This window comes from Primulina huaijiensis, chromosome 10, assembly GCF_012295235.1.
Source record: "Primulina huaijiensis isolate GDHJ02 chromosome 10, ASM1229523v2, whole genome shotgun sequence".
NCBI lineage: Eukaryota > Viridiplantae > Streptophyta > Magnoliopsida > Lamiales > Gesneriaceae > Primulina > Primulina huaijiensis.
In genome coordinates, this window is record NC_133315.1 from 4058930 (window position 1) to 4081079 (window position 22150).

Sequence of the window (22150 nt, forward strand, 5' to 3'; positions counted from 1 at the left end):
TACCCAAACCCGAAAACCCGACCCGCAGCAACCCCTGTCGAGAATGGCATTACAATTAGAAAAGTTAATAGAAACCTGCAAAACCCATCGCAGTTGCATCTTGAGATAACCAGGTAATCACTTTATCTTATGCGTAATTTTCATTTCGTAATTGCATATGAATTGGAATTCTCCGGAATAAAGTGCTAAATAGTTGCTTTTGCGTAAAAATAAAACTAAGCTTTTCTTGTTTCAGTAATTTACCCAATTTTTTTTTAACTCCAGTCGTACATGAGGTTGGTTTGAATGAAATTGAAACACGAGGGAGTATGAAAACTTCATCCTGGTCAATAATTTGTTTGATTCTTGCCTGCTTTTATTTCTTCTCCCTCTGTAAGAATTTGTGTACTTGCGGACGGGCAAAGCAAATTTGGATGTTAGACCATTGAACTTGGATGTTAGAGTATGATCTTGCAATTATTCTTGGTGCATTTGGATGTTGGAACTAAGAAATTCATTTCATGTTTTTGGGTTGCCGAGTTGAACGTGTTTTTTGCTAATTAATTGGCTGAGGGTATCTCAAAGATTCATACTTTTTGACTTCTCGCGGCTCTCGCCCGTCCCCTCAGGTAAAATTTTTGGGTCTGCCCTGATTGAAGACATACTTTAACGTGGTTGGGGAATGACCCGCAGATAGAAATGAGCCTGGCCGTTTTTTTACATCATGCGCAGCTAATAAGTTATAAGGAAATCATTAAAGATTCTTGAGCTTAGTTTGTCAAAAACAAAGTGAGATTATGAAATAATATTGGAAATTTCTTGAGCTTTGGATTTATTTTGACATCTCACTGTTTAGAGATCATATCTTTCTGGCATGTACAATTCTTGGGTTTGTTTCTGATTTTTAGAAGGTCGAAACTTAAACCTGATGTTTATACTCGTGTGAAATCATCAACTGCGTGCTTTGCTGCAATGTGGTAAATATATCTTCAAGAGGAGCACTTGAATTTTTTTTATTGGTTTTAAGGTTCGTAATTGAACTTTCGAATGAGCCATTTGAAATAAGGATATTGTTTGTGCCTCTTGATGGTTGCTATCAATTGGAATATCCTTCCATGACTCTGTATCTGTAGCCACTGATTGTTATTGAGATGGAAACTAACTTTCGCTCCATGACCTCAGACATCCTTCATACACAGTCACTTCCACAATCTAGGGGTATACCTGAGATTCTCGGGAAAGGGTAATTAGACAAGGAAAGGCCAGGGAGGCGACTCAGTGGAATTAAGGGAACGATACTTGAACATTTTTTAAAAATTAAAACACTTGAAGATTCAATTTTTTGGTTTAAGGGGGGGTGGGGGGGCAAGCAGGGTCTTCCTGCCCCAGTCCGACAAGCGCTTCCATATACCCCTTTTTTATATGTTGTTTCTTGCCTATAAGTGAGGATGTACTATGGGAAGGCTGAATAGATTATCACTGAAAGTATTAGCAGCTATTTGTCCATATTAGATTTATGTTATGATTCCTCAATTAATATTTGAAAATTATGTTATGTAAGAATGGTTTGATGTATGTCATAACTTGTTTAAGTTAGTCTATACGTGTAGTATTTTGGCTAGAAAAATAGTGTAAGTTTAACCATATAACTTGATCCATGAAAGCCTTGTCTTTGTCAACTAAATTTTCATTTTATATAATCAGTGGACATCTGCATATGACTTACAATGAAAGGAACAAAGCATCTTTGATGCTATACTTCTTTGGATTGCATATTATTGAAATATTCTACTTATAGTTGTTAAAAAGGCCACAGGAACTGTGCCTATGTTCTGGGCTCGAAGGTTAACGAGTCCCAGCCCTTGCACCTTGAGCCATTCCAAGTCTCGCTTCTTCTATGAAGCGTGTGCCTTAACCTTGAAACTCCAACTTTGGTTTTATACAAAGTTCTTAAATGTAGAGATAAAAAATTCATGGTGAAATCCAAGATAATAGTTATTCATTCTTTTGCTAATAAATTGATGAGTATTTGATATTGTTCAATAGTTTGTAAGGTATTTGGTTACATGTAGGAAATTTTTTAAAACTATTTGAATTCTACCACATTACACCCTTGAGATGCCTCGATTTATATAGCTGCGTGGCTCACCATGGGTTTTGTCTCTGAGCTTTACGATACCTTGGTGTCTTAATGTACTTTGCGCTTCTGTTAACTATTATGGTTCTATTATTTTAATTGCACTGCTTGTATGCCAGAATTTACTTTTTATTTATTCTCGTTTTACAGATTCTTTGGTCCATCTATAATAATATTGATGTCCCGTCAACGCAATTCCCTCGTGGCAGTTGGCTTATTAGCTTTTGCTTCAGCTGGCTTGGCATTCCCTTTCTACATGGCGTGGGTGACTTATCGTCGATTTTGCGGCTTGCTTTTCCGCCACTAATGACTGTTACTATGAGTATGATTGCCTCCTTTTGTACAGGTCGAGGTCATCAAGCACTCCTGTGATAGATTCGTCAAAGCCACTGCCACCTCAGGCGACTTTTCGAGGGCCTTACATTAACACTGGATCACGAGATATAGGTCCCGATCAACAAATTTCCCCAAAAAAATAGTAAATTGTTCATCTAGAAGTGGAAAAATTCAGATTATTTTGTGTTTTTATGAAACATGAAGTGTTTTTATGAAACATGAAATATTTCAACCGGTGAAAAGGGAAGGCAAAACCATGCGATGAGACCAAACCGAATCTTTTGCTTAGCATTTCTTTACATTGTTTGTTTGTAAGTCACTGCTTTTGTTCGTTGCTTGTTGTAGAATGTTTAATTATTAAGTACTGAGTTATGAATGTGGGATATTTTGCTTCATTAAATTATTCTGGTTGAACCTTTTAGGTCTAATTTTTATTATTAACTAGCCACCAAGGAACACACATTTTGTGTGTAACGAATACGTGAGGTAAACGCGTTGCTTGTGTAAAGATGAACTCACAATAAAAACTAGATAAAAAAATTTCCTCTTGTAAAAGTTGGAAAACAAAATAATCAAAACTTGTGGATGGCTAAAATAGGTGTAGCCTGAAATTACTAAATTCAACTAAACCCCTTTCCAATTTCCATCCACTAAAAGGACTCCCAATTTGACAGCTTAAAATAGAAAACCTGAATGCAATATACTGTTGCTCCATGCCTCTTATTGTTGGCGTACCGTTTTTCGCGCTAAAGACGTTGTAAAAGTTTCAAATTTTTTTTAACGTTCAAAACGTTTTTGAGCGTCGTATAATTTTTTATAAATTCATAGGGTGTTTAATTTAATTTACTTTTGCATATTTAACGTCGGCTCCAACTATCCCGATGTTTAAGTGATAATAACTCGTCTTGTAAAACTCTACGAACTTTCAACTAGAATAAACTACTTCTTCAATTCTCTAAATTGGGTCCACGATTAAAGATGATGTTTCTTTTCTAATTTGCACTAGAAAACTAGAAAAGATTTGGCGTTGAGATCAGTGGCGGGAAAGCGGCGGCGATCCGGCGACAACGTTGGGAAGTCTCGGCCGTGGGAATTGTTTTCTAAAGTGGCCGATGGTTGTCATTGATGGAGAAGAGAGATGATTTTTGTTGTCAAATTTTGGTGGAAAAACTTATGTGTAAAAGATATCTCTATATTCAATTATTGATTAAACATATATAAAATTCTCTTCCTGATCTAGTCAATACTATCTTTTTATGAGGATACTGTATTTCTATTATTTAAAATTTTCATCTAGTATTTTCACTCTTGAAAAATACTACACTTAATTAAATTATTATTAACTTTTGATAATGCATAATATAAAAAGAGTAAGTCTCTGGTAAGACGGTCTCACGAATCTTTATCTCTGAGACGTGTCAACCCTATCGATATTCACAATAAAAAGTAATACTCTTAGCATAAAAAATAATATTTTTTCATGGATGACTCAAATAAGATATCTGTATCACAAAATACGATCCGTGAAACCGTCTCACACAAGTTTTTGCCATATAAAAATATACATATATATTTATAAATATATAACCATTATTTAATTACTTATCAATTAACTAACTAATTTTAGACACCTCTAGAATATTCCATTAGAATCTTATACTCTTTCACTACTACTAATTTATTATTTAATTATAATATTCTAAATTTACCAAATAAATAATTGTAAACACATTATAACCTCGATCGATGATCAGACAGCGTCGATGTATCGAGTGTACAAATCTCGTTCACATAATGAAAACTGAAATCTTCAAAGCCTGAAATTTTTCACTGACCCCCATTTTTGACAGCTGCTAGTTTTCTGAACTATTTCGAAACAAGCAGTCTCATTCTTTTTCACTTAATTAACAGTTAATCTAACTTTCACAACTTCTAATAGTGAAATCTACTTATAAACTCATTTATAAGCAATTTGTTTAATCTCCATCAAACTACAGTCGTCAAATTTAACTTCTTGAATTCAACTATCTCAACAGAAACATGAAATCCAATACTTGTGTGATCCTTAATGGTTCAGGTATTCAACTAACTGTGGGTTCATAACTTCATGTGATTCAGAACAAAATTTGTTCTTATTCAGGCTTACCCTACTTAACTCCATTCTTTTCATCAACCATTTGATCAAGAAATTCAGAACTCAAGTCTGATGACACCTATCGGATCATGGTAAGAGCGTCTAGTAGCATTGCCTCATGATCCCCCCAGGTTTCACTGATAGTACCTGAAAGAACCTTAAGTTATCGTTAACGTACAGTACCATCCTTTCAACTCATATATCTCGATCGAATCTACAATCATTGGTATATTGAAAGTAGAAAATGAATTCGATAATGATGTGATATATCTTTGAGTAATAATAGCGGCATTGTATGTGTAACTGAGAAAACACATTTCCAAAATGCACATGTCTTACTCTGGCCAGAGATTTCTTGTACTATTAACTCATCAGATAGCAAGTGATATCTTCACCCGTAGGTGGGCGATGAATCCCCGACTACAATGCATTGATTCCTGCATATTTCGAAACTACATCCAACATTGCCATCTGATGACCCTCAATAGAGTCCTTAAACGAATCAAAGTGCAAGTACGTAGAGCATCCACGTTGTCTCGGATCAAAAGACTAATGGTGTACAACTATAACCGGAGCTATTCCAGTCGATAAGTGAAAACCACATGAAAAGCCCTAGGGAGGGTAGTTAAATATCTCATCAAATGGTCACACATCTATATGAATAGATATCTCAATGTCCTTACCAAAGAAACATGACATATACATCACAAATGATAGTCTCAAGCTCGAGCAACTTTTATCCTTATTTTATGTGGTTGAATCAACTGGGAACCATTTTAGAATATACAATATGCTTCCTAATGAGTTCATGATCATACGTTGATAGATAAGCCTCATGGTACTTTCATAAGAGTCAATAAATCGCAAGCTATAAGTTGACTTGATAGACACTTACACTAACAATCTCCCACTTGTCTATAGACAACTACCCATAGATCTCAAACCCATTGCTTTATGATGCTTCTCAAACAATGATCTTTAGAAGGGTTTTGTAAGTGGATCATCAACTTTATCTGCAGAGGAGACACTCTCTGCTGATATGTCTCTTCCTCCCACAATCTCTCAGATTATGTGTAACTTCCTCGATATGTATTTGTATCGCTGATGAGACATCAGTTCTTTTGATCGCCTAAGGACACAAGTTTGTCGAAGTAGACCGGGATTGGATCAAATTTTTGAGGAATGACACCTAAATTTTAAAAAAGATACCTCATCCAAATTGCCTCATTTGCTGCAGCTATGTATTCGACCTCAGTGATTGAATCCATTATAGTATCTTACTTGGAATTATTCCAAGAGATATCACCTTCATTGTGCTTGAATACAAATCCAGATGTTGATTTCAAATCATCCACATCTGATTTGAAGCTAGAATTAGTATAGCTTTCTAATTTTAATTCTCCATTCCCGTAAACCATGAACAAACTATTAGTCCTTGTCAAATATTTAAGAAAATCCTTCACGACCTTCCAATGTCATGGACCTGGATTCGACTGATATCTGCTTGCAACACTCATTGCAAATGCAATATCAGGTCATATAGGTATCATACCATACATAATACTTCCAATTGCAGATGCATATGAAATGCATGTTATGGTTTCTATCTCTTCATCAGTTTTAGGACATATAGACTTATATAGAGTTACTCCATAACACATTATGAGATATCCTCTCTTAGACTCCTCCATATAATATCTCCTCAGTATGGTATTGATATAATTGGATTGGCTAAGCCCTAGCATCCTCTTTGATCTATCCTATAGATCTGTATTCTTAATTCCCTAAGGTGGATCTATTAAGGACCATACTTGATTTGAATACATGTTTCCCATCTCGTACTGCATGACTTCAAGCCATTTGGATGAATCGACATATGATAATGCTTCTTTGAAGTTTCTTAGATCACAACTAGGAATGACCCATCTTGACCCTTTTCAAGAAGCATGTTCATCCTCCTAGGCGGTCTTGAGACCCATTCGGATCTCCTAGGAGTTTGTGTCTATTCAACTGGTTGTTGGGGTGTGGATTTTACTATTTTAGGAGTGAGTGTTTCTCGTATCTACTCTAGCTCTATCTTCCCACTTTTTCTATCTAATAAAAAATTATTCTCTAAGAAGGTGACATTCTTTGAAACAAACACTTTTTCATCGGGATCATAGAAATAATATCCAACAGAATTCTTTGGATTCTCACAAAGTAGCACAAATTGGCTCTGCTATCCAATATGTATCCTACTGCCTGCTTCATATAAGCAGGACATCCCCATATTCCTAAGAAAGAATATTTGAGAGGCTTTCTCATCCATATCTCATATAAAGTTTTATCCAATGCCTTTGTATGGACTTGGTTCAACAACATTTCCGCAGTCTTAAGCACAAATTCCCAAAAGTATAGTGGCAATTCAGTGAATCCTATCATAGATTGAACTATGTCTATCAATGTTTGATTATGACGGTCTGACATATCATTCAACTGTGAGAGAATCTCATTCTCTTTAAGATAGTCTTGAAATTCAGTACTTAAATATTCTCCATTTCGATCAGACCGAAGTGTTTAAATACTTTTTCCTAGATGTTTGTTTCTCCACTTCATTTCTGAATTCTTGGAACTTTTTAAAATCTTCATACTTGTATTTCATTAAATGCATATACCTGTACCTCGAGAAGTCATCAGTAACGGTAAGTGATTGTGTAGTCCGAAATCAAATAATAAATGAATAACAATGACCTTATTTGATTAATTTTACTATAGTTTTCGTTGGGCCGAATGTCCACCTACCTCTCGATCATGACAATGACTCAGAATGGATTTCATCTCTTCCTTAGGAACATATCTCCTAATAATATTGTCCGCAAAAATCTTAAACAAGACACGTGTAATGCTTAACATTGGACAAAACTTCTTTCTTTGATAGAAGGACAAATTTTGTTGGAAGATGTCACTACAATTTGCAAAATCAACATACCAAGGAAATGAAAGAAGTGGAAATAAATGCTCATCAAGAAATTTCTGATTAATCTCAGCTATCTCTACATCATGCTCATCAGTTAAATTTCCTATATAGGTGATCAACCACCACTTTTTCTACCCCTTTTTTGGCCTTAATCTTCAAATCATATTCTTGAAACAACAAAATCCATCTAATCAAACGATGTTTTGCATCTTTATTTTCAGCAAGGTATTTAAGTGTAGAATGATTAATATAAACAATAACTTAAATTTGGCTAAACTGAGGTAAGAATGAAATTTATCGAATGCAAATACTATAGTAAGAAGTTTTTTCCAATGGTAGCATAATTATGTTGTGCGACTAATACAGTAAATAGTGTGAAGTGCCTTATTCCTCATTTGGCCAAGGAATTCACCTACAGTGATGCCACTAGTACCACACGAGTTTTAATGGAAGCTGTCAATCCGGTGCTATCAAAACAGGTGATGTGATTAGCTTCTCCTTTAGCGTCTCAAATGCTGCTCACAGTGAAAATCAAAATTAAATGATGCATATTTAGCTAACAAACTAGACATGGATGAAGTGATATTTTTCCCAATTAATCACAAAATTAGGCTCCTCACACCTCGTCAAAACAAGATCCAAAATTATTCAAAAAAATGACAAGACATGAACCAAACACCGAGAAATCGGCTGTAGTGCCCAAAAACAAGTACATGTAGAGTGTATACATAATTTAATGAGTTAATTAATTTAATGATTTAAATGAATTGAATGATGCATTCAACATGTTTAATTTAGTTTAAATATTTATACATTAATTTTTTTTGGGATTTAATTGTATTTCTTGAGTTTAAGATTTTTAGGCGAATATTCGATGTTTGGCTGAAAATAGGAGACGAGAAACGCTTAAGGTGCAAAAATTAAATGTTATATTTTTATTTTGAAGTCAAGAATTATTTATTTTAAATGATTTATGAATTTTATCATTTTAAAGTCAAATTTAAATTATTAGATGAATTAAAATATTTTTAAGCATGATATTAGCAAATTTCCATAAATAGGAGATTTTATTCTTGAGCATGATGTTTTATATTTTATTAAATTATTTTGAGACTTAATAAATTTGTTTAGTTAGTATTTAATTAATTTGCAAATTTTTTTTTAAAAAAAGAATAAAAACACGCACACGCAAACACACACTAAAACATACACACAAAAACATGAAAAGCTAGGGTTTGGCCTCCAAGTAGCCTCCTCCACTTCTCCACCTGTACTTACAATATTTTGGTGAATTTTTACAAGTTTATGGTAAGGAAAACGTCTAGAAATCGTCCTCCGTTCGTCTTCTACATTCCCTCGCGTCGGTATTTGTTTTATTCAAGAGTTTAAACACAAGGCATGTTCTAAACATTTCTTGACGCATCAATCTTGTTATATACTGTTGTTTGATGATATTTATGCATGAAAAAGGTTTTTATTCATGAATGATTTGAATCAAAACATGAATTTGCATGTTGAAATTTTTCTGCACAAGATCCTTCAAGTTTTCATGAGTTTTTGATGCGTTGGCTTCATGTCGATCATCCGGGCTGTTGTTGCTGCGTATGGGGATGTATTAGGATGCGTTTAGAAGGTGTATGTCAGTCCTTGAAGGGTCAGAAATGGTCTGGTCGCGTGAAAGAAAAGGGGGAGCGCAAGCTATTGTTGTGTGCGCGTGGGGGCTCTTTTCGGTATTCGGTATTCGGCTAGTTGGGGCAGGTTCGAGCTGGGCTAGGGTTCGTGGCTAGGGTCTGGACCGTGTCTTAGGGTGATAAGGTGGGTCTGGTCTTGGTCGGGTAAGAAAGTCGCTTGAGACAAAAAAAGGGCAGCACACACACAAAGCGCGCACAAGAGCATGTCCCGGCCGGTTGCTCCATGATGTCCACGTGCGACCTGAGTTGGTAAGGACCATATCAGTGGCTTGATTAGGGTCTAAGGTCATGTTCTAGGGATTGATTAAGGGATTGTTTGAGCCGTGGTAAGTTTGGAGATGTATGGAATACGAATGTGTCAAAAGAGGGCCGAATAGAGCCTAGAGTTGCTTGTCTTGTTTCGGGATGGTTTGGGGCTTTTCCAGAGGTGATTCTAAGGTATGGACAGTGTGCTAGGTTGCTATTCAAGGTTGAGTCGAGTCTCGAGTCGTGGGGGTAACTCGCAAGTCGTTTTATTTTATTCGGGAGTAGTACATGTGAGATGCAAGTTTATTGAATGCTTTGAATTGTAAGTTTTAAGTTGTTGCAGTGGGTCCGGGGGTCAATCCAACGAGATCCACGATATTATTAAATAAATATAACGTGCAAAAATATTTATTTTGAGGTACGTAAGTTGTCTTGTGGCTAAATTACGCATGTATGGTTCTGGAAGTCGAAGAACGTGTTCGGGAATCTTTCCAAATTATCTTATGATTATCTTGTAATTGATAGTGGATATCTAGTCTAAGGGCTGTGGTGATCCTTGCTGACCAAGCGCTGTGGTGTTAGTTTGATCAAACGAATTATGTTATGGTGCCACATTTCATTGAGCAGAACTCTACGTAAAATGTTTAAGTTTATGTTATGTCAAGCGAAGCATGTTTTATGAAAATGTTTACGCAGAAAATTCAAATCATATTTATTTATGCCTAAGTAATTTATATATCAAGTATGTTTAAATTGCATGAATTTTTATTATGTAGTATTCGTTATTCATGGTTTGTGCATGCTGAGTCTTTAGACTCACTAGACTTGATTGATGTAGATGATGTTGTTGAGGAGACTGGAAGTGATGACAGTGATCAGGCTTGGACCGTAGGCAGTGCACGCCCCATGGCCTTGCAGTTCATGAGCTTTATACATGTTAAAACTGATATAATACTCTGATTTATTTTATTACATTTTGGTTGTGAAACAAATTATTTCTTAGGATGTTTTAAAATATTTTATAGATATCGACGTGGATCAATTTTTTTATGCCTCAAAATATTCCGAATTTGAATTGTTTATTTATTTTTAAAGTTTCGAATCTTAGGTTTATTTTGGTTGGAATTTTCGAAAATGATGTATAGGTTTTTATTGAGTTTAAAAGTAAAAGAGTTATGGATTTAATTAGATATAAACTTTTTATTTTTCTCACATTTTAATTAGTAAGTGAGGGTCATTACATCGTCCATAAAAATTTCTAGAAAATCCTTAATCATATCATGAATAATAGACGTCATGCATCGTTGAAAAGTTGTAGCTGCATTGCATAAACCAAAAGACATTTTTCTAAATGCAAATGTGCCATAAGGATATCTTAGTCCTCTGGTGAAATTGCTATCTGATTATATCCAGAATTACCCATCCAGAAAACAATAAAAATCATATCCTGAAAGTCTTTCTACAATTTGATCAATAAATGGAATGCGAAGCTAGTCCTTACATGCAGCATCATTTAATCTCCTATAATGTATACACAATCTCCATCTAGTGACTGTCCTAGTAGGAATTAATTCATTATTTTCATTAGAAACAAGAGTCATACCTTCCTTCTTTGGCACAAATTGGACATGACATACCCATGAACCATCAGCGATTGGATAGATAATACATACGTCCAAAAGCTCGATCCTCAGCTTTTACCACTTATTTAATGTTTGGATTGAGTCATCTTTGTGGTTGTACCAAAGGATTGAACTTTTCTTCCATCAGAATTTTATGCATGCAAATCGAAGTACTCTTTTACCAACTATAGCCATCTTCGTTGCCTCATGTTCAACTCTTTTTGGGTGAAGAAATACTTTAAACTTTTATGATCAGTGAAAATCTTGCATTTCTCCCCATATAAGTAATGTCTCCAAATCTTGAGAGCAAATACTTTTGTTGCAAGTTCGAGGTCATGAATCGGGTAATTCTTCTCGTGAACCTTCAACTGTCTATACGAATAAGCTATGATTCGGTCATTTTGCATCAAGACTGCACCTAATCCAAGCTTCGAAGAGTCTGTATGGAGAACATACTCTCCTTGACCTGATGGCATCGATAGAACATGCATTGAAGTCAAAGATTGCTCCAGCTTGTCAAAACTTCCTTGGCATTCCGATCTCCAAATAAACTTTCCATTCTTTTTTTTCAAGGCGGTCAAGGATACCACAATAGAAGATAATCCTTGAATAAACTTCTGGTAGTATCCAGCTAGACCCAAGAAGCTACGGATCTCGTTTACGCTCTTTGGTACTGGCCACACTCTAACTGCCTCGACTTTGCTTAAATCGACCTCGACCCCATCTCTAGAAATAGTGTGGCCTAAGAATGCCACTCTCTCGATCCAAAACTCGCACTTGTTGAACTTAGCGAATAACTTCCTATCTTGCAACAATTGTAGTGCCGTTCTCAAGTGTTGACAGTGCTTTTCTTTGCTCCACGAGTAGATCAGAATATCATCTAGGAAGACTATGATAAATTGTTCCAGATACGGCTGAAATAAGTGATTCATGAGATCCATGAAGATTTTTGGCTCATTGGCCAACCCAAAAGGCATTACCATAAACTCGTAGTGCCCATATCGAGTCCTAAAAGCCGTCTTATGAACATCGGTATGCTTCACCTTCAGCTGATGGTATCCCGAACGAAGATCTATCTTTGAGAAAACCGATGCTCCTTCAATTGATCAAATAAATCCTCGATTCTAGGCAAGGAATACTTGTTCTTGATGGTGACTCTGTTCAGCTCTCTATAATCAATATATAGTCTCATACTACTATCTTTTTTCTTCACAAATAATACCAGTGCTCCCCATGGAGAACAACTCGAGCGAATAAAACCCTTGTCCAGCAACTCTTAAATTTGATCCTTCAGCTCTTTCATTTCGGCGGGTACTAGACGACAGGGTGTCTTAGAAATTGGCACAGTTCCCGATATCAACTCAATAGAAAATTCCATCTCTCAGTTCGGTGGAATACCAGAAACGTCCTCAGGAAAGATACTAGAAAAGTCTCTGACAACCTCTAGTTTCAGACTGAAAGGAATGGATGCTGAAATAACACGTGCTAGAAAAGCTTGGCAGCCTCGTCTCATATGTTTCCTCGTACAGATACATGAGATAATGTGTGACATTTGCTTGTTCCTTGCTGCCTCAAAGACAAAAGATTTTTCGCTTGGTGGTCGAATAGATACCTCCATTTAATGATAGCCAATCCATGCCAAGAATGATGTCGAATTCAGGCATCGGGAGTACGATAAGATTTGCCCGAACCACATCTTTTTGTAAACGAAGCTCCAAATTATTCACAATACTTGACGTAACCATTTGATTACGAGAAGGAATAGAATCTTTAAAGCCCAATTCCAGATCCTCGAGTATAATCTTCAATCTCTTGACGAACGTCTTGGATATAAATGAGTATGTAGCCCCTGAATCCAGTAATGTATAGGTAGCTATACCTAGTATAAATATCCTTCCTGCGACAAATATACCAACAAATCCAATCGTGTAGAAAACTTAAAGCATTTCTATCATTAATTACCCAATATTTTCGAAAATTATCACTTTTAGCCATAGTAATTCTCAAAAAGTACACAATTTCGTCCAAATAAATTTTCAAAAATTGCATTCCAACCCTTAAAGTTTCGAATTTCTTCATTTTGGCCCTTAAATTTTCGAAAATTGCATCTTGGCCCCAATAAATTTTGAATTTAATCAATTCCAACCTTATCCCCTTCAAATTTATAGTTTTGGTCTTTGAATTCTAGAAATTACGGAAATATTCCCTGTTTTATCTAGAATTCGCAAAACAACCTTTGAAATTTTTAAACTTTGTAATTTATTCCCTGAATATTTGAAAATTCCCTAAATTTCAGCTTAGAACTTTCGGTCATCTCCATTTCAGTCCCTGTACTTCTTAAAATTACAGATTACCCCTGGAATTCTCGACCTTGTGCATTTACACCCTTGAGCTCTCGATTTATGCACTGCAGTCCTCATAAATACCAGCCTGTCTATCGGTACCAGGTGCGCGTCTAGGAGGAATTTTATCTTAACATATTCCAAATTCTAACGTAATTAATATGCAATTAAATCTAAGGGTCTAACCATTTAGCTTATAAAAACCATTTATCCATCATCTTAAATATAAATGTCTATTTACTTCAGAAGCATCTAAACTTTTAACTTAAACATATAAATCATATAAGCATGCAGGTGCCATCATTAAAATCATTTAAAGCATTTAAACTTACAGACTTGAGGCTTGACGACAGAGCTTCCTAGAACGGACGTTGGCACAACCCTTTGCAAGAACTTTGCTCTGATACAAACTGAAACGTACACTACTCGTTTTTCTTTAAAATATACTAGAATTTTTTTTCTTTCTTTTCTTAAAATACTTTTGGCCATATATATATAAATAAATATGAATATTCTTTGCACCATTTAAAATAACTCAACCAACTATTTTACTCAAAACTCAAAATGCAGTGCAAAACGTAAAATCGTAAACCAAACCTAAAACTAGCATTTTTCAAAATAAAGCATAAACTCTTAAATCTCTCAAAATCACTCAAAAGCATAAAATCATAAAATCTTTAAAGTAATCTTAAATCATGTAAATGCGGTAAACTAGTAAAAGGTCCTCGGATTATGTGCACCATCAGACCAGTTAGTTCAACCATCAAGTCTTCCATCATCAACAACATCATGCTCACCTGCATCGATCACACCTAGTGAATCAATTGATTCAGAAAACCTTAACCATGATAGCAAGTAATACATATACATTCACAAATAACAGTGAAAGATACTTTTAATAAAATAACTTTTCATTAACATGCGTAACTTTAAATCATTTTTTCTTTCATCATAAACATTTCCTTTCATCATATACGTATACGTTTTTCTTTTATTGAATTCAGATCGTTAATTGTGACTTTCGTATTAGCTGTAGTTCGATGGATCCATCTACGTATAACCATGGTACCAGGCGACGGGGACATCATCGACACTCTCACCCGTCAATTGAGCCTTGGCCTTACATATCATCATAGCATCGTATTAGTCACAATCAAGTCACCTCCTTCAACCTTTCATCACTTACAAAAATTCACGCATATATATATAATTTTTCTTTTAAACCAAGCATGCAACACATATTTTAGCATTAACGTTTCATCATAAAATTCCATAAACATTTAAAATAAAAATTTTAATATTAATTACAATATTCAGGACACTGCCAGGACGTCTAACATTTTTCAGGTGTAAAATGATCGTTTTGCCCTTGAAAACCTAATTTTCTCAATTTATCCTTAGACCTTAAAACGATGGCCCAAATCCATCCAAACTTAACATAACACCTTAAAATACACTCATAAATATTTCTTAGACGTAAACTTACGCTCGTCGACTAATTTCCCAATTCGTTTTACAACTTAAACGTACGTCTTGGTTTTAACCCGAATCAACTTGAAACTTAACCAAACCTTACCAAACTTGAATCATAGCTTATCAACACCTAACCATACCCTATACAACCCAAATCAAGCCAATTACAATCCTTGAATAGGCCTAAACCTTGCTGAAAAATTCTGCTCATTTCGAAAAATCGTAGCTTGAACAAATTCTCAACCCTTCGAACATATCCCCTAACCACCATGTCCAGCCCCTAGCTGACCATCCTAGCATATGTGCTCCCTATAGACCCTTAAACATGTGGAAAAACGTCTCTTCCCATAGCCCTATCATAGCAGCACCTTTTTGCATCGTAAGCAAGAGTCTTAAAAGATGAAAACTCTAGTTTTGTTCATGTATAGCCAAAAAAAAGAAAAAAATAAGAAGTGCATCATGTTTTTCATGAAAACATGTATCAATACATATAATATGGTATGAACGATGAGTGAAGAAAGATTAAGGCGTGCATGTACACATTTTACGCTCGAAAAACAACTTGCGATGCAAGGAACGTTGGCGAAGAGAAGACCTAGCTGAATTCCCTTCAATATTCACGTGAAAGACCTCTTGGACGTGTGTGTGTGGCCATGTGTGGTTGCTAGGGAGAGTCCTAGTGTTTCTTGTGTTTTAAAAGTGAGTTATGATGTAGGGTTTAGGGCTTACAACTCAAGTTTTAAATATAAAATATCATGGTTAAGGTTTAAGCCCAATAACCTAGGTATAATAGACCCATTAGATAGTAATTAAAATATTTTGTTTAGGATATTTTTGGAAAATTTTAACCGAACCTGCAAAAAGATCCTATTTTTGTAACCGCCATTTTCGAAAATACCGCCATTTTCGAAAAAACCATTTATACCCAATAAAAACGTCTCAAAAACCGCCATTTTCGAAAATACCATTTAAAATATGTCATATGTTAAAAATTAAAAATAATCATTTAATAAAAATATTTTCCCTTTATGGTCATCGGTCTCCGTTCCTCAATCGCGTTTTGAATAACTTTTAAAACACATCTTTATACATTCTAATATAGAACCCTATTTTAAACATGTAAACATGTCTACCACATCCAATTAATGCAACTAAAATAATTTATTTAAGTATTTTCTATTTTTCCTAGATTCGCATGCAGTTGGATTACGTTATTGCATTTTGGACCTTAAAAGTTCCTTAAAGAACTGATTCATATCCGAAAAGATTTCAAAAACAGAAGTGTTTATTCAACCACTCTTTTAAACATATCATCTTTATTAATCGATCCTAACAAGTGGTATCAGAGAGGTTAAAATCTTGTCTTGAATATTCCAAATGCTCATTTGATAACCATGTATTCATTCAACAAAATTCATATGTTTTCCAGAGAGGAAGTCAATGATTCAAAAATTAGAATGCAGGCTCATCTAGCTGCACAAGACGACGATATGTGATACGTCATAATTGAGGGAACAACGAAAATAATGAATGCAAATACTGCAGTGGCTCTAACTGACGGAGCAACTCATCGCATCGAGAAGCCACACGATGAGTGGACAACAGAAGATAAAAGGCAGGCAAACTCAGACAATGTTTCCAAGGAAATTCTTTACAAGTCGCTAGATAAGAACACTTTCAGCAAGATCAAATTGTGTAAATCTGCCAAAAAAATTTGGAAGATGCTTATCCAGTTATGTGAAGGCAACGAGCAAACCAAGGAGAATAAAATTTCAGTTGTCGTACAAAAATTCGATAATATCAAGATGAAGGCTGGAGAATCAATGAAAGAGTTTGATGAAAGAGTGAGCAGCATCGTAAATGAACTAAATACACTAAGAAAAGTGCATTCAAGTAATGAAATTGCTCTAAAGGTGATGTGTGGCCTTCCCAAAGAATGAGATGTTAAAGATATGGTCATGCGAGAATCAAAAGAACTCAACAAGGTGGAACTACATGATTTGTTTGCAGACCTAAAATCCTATGAATTCAAAATGCAAAAAAGAGAGGGTGAACCAGTAGTCCCATCAATCACAACCGCCCTCATTGCTCTGAAACTGGAGCCAACAGTTTCAGTTGAGAAGACAGCTAAGTAATGACGCGATGTCATTGTTCGTCAGGAAATTGAGAAGATTCATGAAAAATAATCAAGGATCATTCCAAAGGAATTACCACAAGAATGTATCAAAAGAATAATCGATTGTGTGCTACAACTGTGGCAAAAATGATCACTTTATAGCTGACTGTCCCAAACCAAAAGGATGTGAAGATCTTCATTCATATAGATGGGTGATCATTTGATGATGCAATGATCCATTCATATGCAGTTATGGTTGTACACCATTAATTCTTTGATCCGTTTACCGACTCCATTGAGGGCCATCAGGTGGCAATGTTCGGTGTAGTTTCAAAATACGTAGGAGCAAATACATTGTAGTCAGGGATTCACCGTTTGCATACGGGTGAGGATATCCTATGTGGTCTGATGTGTTAATAGTGCAAGAATCGCTGAACATATTAAGACGTGGGTGTTTTGGAAATGTGTTACCTCAATTGCACGTACCATGTCACTATTATTACTCAAAGATACATCATCACATCGTTATCGAATTCATATGCAACTCTCAATATATCAATGGTTGCAAATTCGATCGGGATATATGAGTTGAAGGGAACATACTGTTCGATAAACATAACTTAAGATTCTTGCAGGCACTATCAGCGATATCTAAGGGATTATGGAATAATGCTACTAGACACTCTTTCCATGATCCGATGGGTGTAATCAAAAATGAGTTTTTATATTCTTGATCAAGGAGTTGATGAAACGAATGAGGCTAATTAGGGTAATCCCGGATAATAATAAATGTTATTCTTAATCACATGGAGATGTGAACACACCAAGTATTGGATTCTGTGTTCCCGTTGAGAAATTCAAAGTTCAAGGGGATTAATTTGGCGACTATAGTTTGATGGAGTTCAAACATGATGCTTATAAAGGAGTTTATAAGTTGATTCCATAAGATGGAAGAAATGGAAGTTACCTTAATAGCTAATTAAGGAAAGGATAGTGGAACTGCCTATTTTGGTGAAAGAGTTTACTAAACTGACAACTACCCAATATGATAAGTAAAAATTTTGATATTCGAAATTTTCAATTTTCATTATATGAACAAGACTTGTATTTTTGATACATCGGCATTATCAGATCATCGATCGGGGTTATAATGAATTCGGAATTATTTATTTAGTGAATTTAAAATTTACTAATTAAATGATAGTGCTAGTAGTGGTGACTACTAATATGTACAAATTCTCATAAAATATTCTACAGGGTTATAGAATTAATTAACTGATAAGTTGATTAAATAAATTATATAATAGTTATTTAATTTAATTAACATATCTATGCGTGTAATCAATGTATTAATGTTTATATATATATTTTATATAGAGATATAAAGATGTATATATATATTATTAATATATATTATGCATTATCAAAAGTTGATAAATACATAATATAATAATGATATGAGAATTTTATTTAATGAAAATTAAAAGTCCAGGTACAAAATTTCAGCGAAGCAATTTCTTCCACCACCGCGTCCCGCCGATGCTGCATCGACTTTGGATTTCGGAAATTCGGACCTCATAGTCCCAACGCAAAATTGTTAGTGATTTCAAGTGCAATCAAAACAAGGAGCATATTTTCTGATCGTAGACCTAATTTGACAATCAAGAGGTGGAGATCAGTTCGAAGGGTGATACAAGAATGACCATCTCCGCTAATTCCTGATTGATTTGGAGTCTAGCGTAATTTACGCGCATGTATACAATCTTAACACCCTATGGATTTTAAATAACATACAATGTCCAAGGAAAGTTTCGACTGACGAAACTAAAATTTAAATCTTCTGTTGCGCCTTGGGTACGAGAGAACGGTACACCAACACATGTCACTATCAATTTGAAGATCAAATCAAAGAGAGAATATCAAATTTAAAGTGTTTGGAGCTTTGGGTATATCAGAGAAAAAAATACAAAGAAAGCTCACCCACAAGAACAATTATTCTCAAGAAGGACAGTCTAAGTAGATATATCATCTCCATGATATTTTCTCTTGTGTGTGAGGATACGTTTGAGAAACATACACTGTAATAGATTAAATTCTCACACAAGCAATTACTCACTCATATACATGAGAGTTGAACTTCAAAAAATAGATGAGTGATAGTCTCTGTACAAAAAAATTAAATATTTTTTTGTATTCTTAACATAAGAGATGTTAAAAATTATGCAGAGTGTGAGGTTACCACCGACAATCGAGAGTGTTGTAGGAGTTTCTATTAGATAATGGATAAATCGCGAGTTGAAATCTATTTGTATAATGGGTTGTATAAATCAGAGTATTCTAGTGGATAACTTCAGGCGATGGAAGAAAGGGTGACATATGATGTTTTAATCTCCGAACATCCATAAACAAATTTGTACAACTTTATTATATCGCATTTAATTATCCTTAATATTTTGATAAGAATTGTTGAAATATTTTAAGTGTTTGATAAAATACTTCAACCAAAATATTTTTATTATTTCAACTTGAATTCTTTTAAATATTTTATAAATTATTTAATCTGTTTTAGATGGATTATTTTTAGTGTCTTCTTCTTGGTTTTAAACCAAACTTAATTTTTAATTTCTCAGTGTACTATATTTCAAGAACCGAGTTTTGCAGCTCAATTTTTTTGTTGGAAATCGGTTTTCTCGTGTCCAAAATGCAGCAGAAGTTTTAAAATTTTTATTTGACATTCAAATAAGGTCTTTGAACATTCGTATGGTTTGAATGAAAATAAAAATTCATAGGGCATTTACGAATATACTTTTAGTGAATGTATCACTTGACACCGACTATTCCAAGATTGGCGGAGATAGCTCTTTTAGTATTCCTTGCGAACAATGTTCTTGAAATATTCTTTCTTCAATCTCCAATCAAGTCCACGTTGTTCCTCATCTAAATTGCACTAGAAAATTTAGTGAAAATTTAACGTTGAAATCAAAAACGAACTTGATGGTTCAAACCCTGATTTTTATTAAAAGTGACAGAAAATATGGAGAGGTTGAAGGAAAGTAATTTCGAAAATCACATTGCATGGAGACTAGGATTTGTGGCCCTTTTAAATAATGAGTCTTTAACCTAGATTTTTTAATTAAAAGTTTAGGGTTCCTTAATTAAACAAAACATTAATTAGTTAATTAATATGACTAGTCCAACTAGTTTAATTAATTAATATTTCAAAGTTCATTAAGAACTTTAATTATTTAGTATGTTGAACTTGTACTCCTACAATTCCATTATACATATTCTCATTGCATTTAATTTAATCTCTTATAGACTCAACCTTTGAGTTTAATATTTTAAACTCTCAAATTTTCATTAATTCAATTCCTTGAATTTATTTTCTCCAAATTTTAATTATCATAAATTTAACCTTTTGAATTTATGATGTCATAATTTTATATAAATTCAACCCTTAGAATTTATTGTCTCAACGGGAACAAAATTTCCGGTACTTGTGTGACATTCAATGGTTCAGGGATATAGCTAGCCGTGGGTTCACAACTCTTTGTGATTCAGGATATTGTCCTTTATTCGGGCTTACCTTAATTTGTCATATTTTATGTACCAACATTTGATCATGAGAATGTCAGACATCATTTTCTGATTAAACTTATCGAATCATGGTAAGAGCGTCTAGTAGTATCGCCACATGATTCTCTATATACCACTGATAGTGCATGCATGAACCAATTAGTTATGATTAATGTACAGTACGATCCCTTCATCTCATAGATCTCGATCGAATATGCAACCATTGGTTCATCGAGGGTAGCATATTAGATTCGATAGCTATGTGATATATTCATGAAATATTCATAGTATCATCGGATGCACAACTAGAAAACTCTTGTCCCTAATGTACATCTTACACTCTGGCCAGAGATTTTATGGACTACTATTTCGTTAGATCACATATGATATCCAGATCCGTAGGTGAGTGGTGAATTCTCGACTACAATGCACTGACTCCTACACATGTCACAATTGCAACCAACCTCACAACCTTGTGACCCTCGCAGAGTCGTTAAACAAGTCAAAACACAATCTTAGTAAGCAGAGTCTCAGTGTTGTCCTAGGTCGTAATGACTAATGATGTAAAATCATAACCACGGACTTTTCCTTCCGATGAATGATAACCACTTGGAAAGTCCGAGGAATGTTGTTCGGCATATTCATCATATTACAACTCATCTGCATGAATGGACATCTCTATACCCTTATCATGAAAGGTACACAACATCACAAATATTAGTCTCAAGCGGCCTTTATTCTTGTATTAAAATATAATCAAGGTCTTTATGTATGTCTTTAACATGAGTATACAGATAAAGTAAAAAGAAATCATGAAATATAACTTATGTTAAAATAAAGATTGTTTATTACAACTGAGTCAATAAATTCTTTAACCAACTGTTGGTTTATAGGACATCTACTCTAACATTTTTGTCCTCATCCTATCATAAACTGGTTCGACGTACAACATACGTACACGTGTCTAATAGATAAAAACATAGCAAACTTCTCCTCTATTCGGTTATATCTATATTTTTATAAGGCTATCTATACATATTAACACAATTTTTTTTGTAAAACGGTCTCATGAGTCAATTTTGTGAGACAAATATCCTATTTTGGTCACCTATGAAAAATACTACTTTTTATGCCAAAATATTACTTTTTTATTATAAATATGAGTTTATTTGACCGGTATCACGAATAAAGATATGTGAGACCGTCTCACAAGAAAGATGTTTATATATTATTAGCAACATTTCTTGCTCTATGGTTTTGTTGTCTACAAACTTATTATAAAGTCGTGCTAAAACAAATAGAAACACAAAAGAAATTACCCCATCGATTGTTATTTGCTAATAATTTAAACTTGCCGACGGAAACAAAAGAACCAGCAACCAAGAAAATGTTGCTAACTTGTAACATTTGAATGAAACTGTGTTAAACTTCCATTATTATCCCAATAAAGCTTACTTTATTCAGTCCCTAAAGCCTAATATTTTCCGGACATCTAGGTATCATTTAGTTTATGATATAAGACAAATAGTACGAAGATAATTA

The 22150-nt window shown here is 34.4% G+C and overlaps 2 protein-coding genes across 2 annotated transcripts; both read left to right on the top strand.

The window, feature by feature from the left end:
• Positions 1-962: 962 nt before the first annotated feature.
• On the top strand, positions 963-2873 carry LOC140985697 (uncharacterized). Its single transcript, XM_073453581.1, has 4 exons — positions 963-1269; positions 1375-1421; positions 2267-2377; positions 2463-2873. The coding sequence occupies exons 2-4, from the start codon at positions 1402-1404 to the stop codon at positions 2593-2595; spliced, it is 264 nt and encodes an 87-aa protein (XP_073309682.1). The 5' UTR covers positions 963-1269; positions 1375-1401; the 3' UTR covers positions 2596-2873.
• A 13569-nt stretch (positions 2874-16442) lies between these two features.
• LOC140986614 (uncharacterized) lies at positions 16443-16856 on the top strand. The gene has a single exon (XM_073454920.1). It carries the CDS (start codon positions 16443-16445, stop codon positions 16854-16856), a length of 414 nt encoding a protein of 137 aa, XP_073311021.1.
• Positions 16857-22150: the final 5294 nt, after the last annotated feature.

Coding starts and splice junctions, on each gene's coding strand:
- LOC140985697 (XM_073453581.1), top strand. CDS start 1,402: ATGTTGTTTCTTGCCTATAA. Junction 1,422..2,266: donor ATGTTGTTTCTTGCCTATAA/GTGAGGATGTAC, acceptor CTCGTTTTACAG/ATTCTTTGGTCCATCTATAA. Junction 2,378..2,462: donor GCATTCCCTTTCTACATGGC/GTGGGTGACTTA, acceptor CCTTTTGTACAG/GTCGAGGTCATCAAGCACTC.
- LOC140986614 (XM_073454920.1), top strand. CDS start 16,443: ATGAATGCAAATACTGCAGTGGCTCTAACTGACGGAGCAACTCATCGC.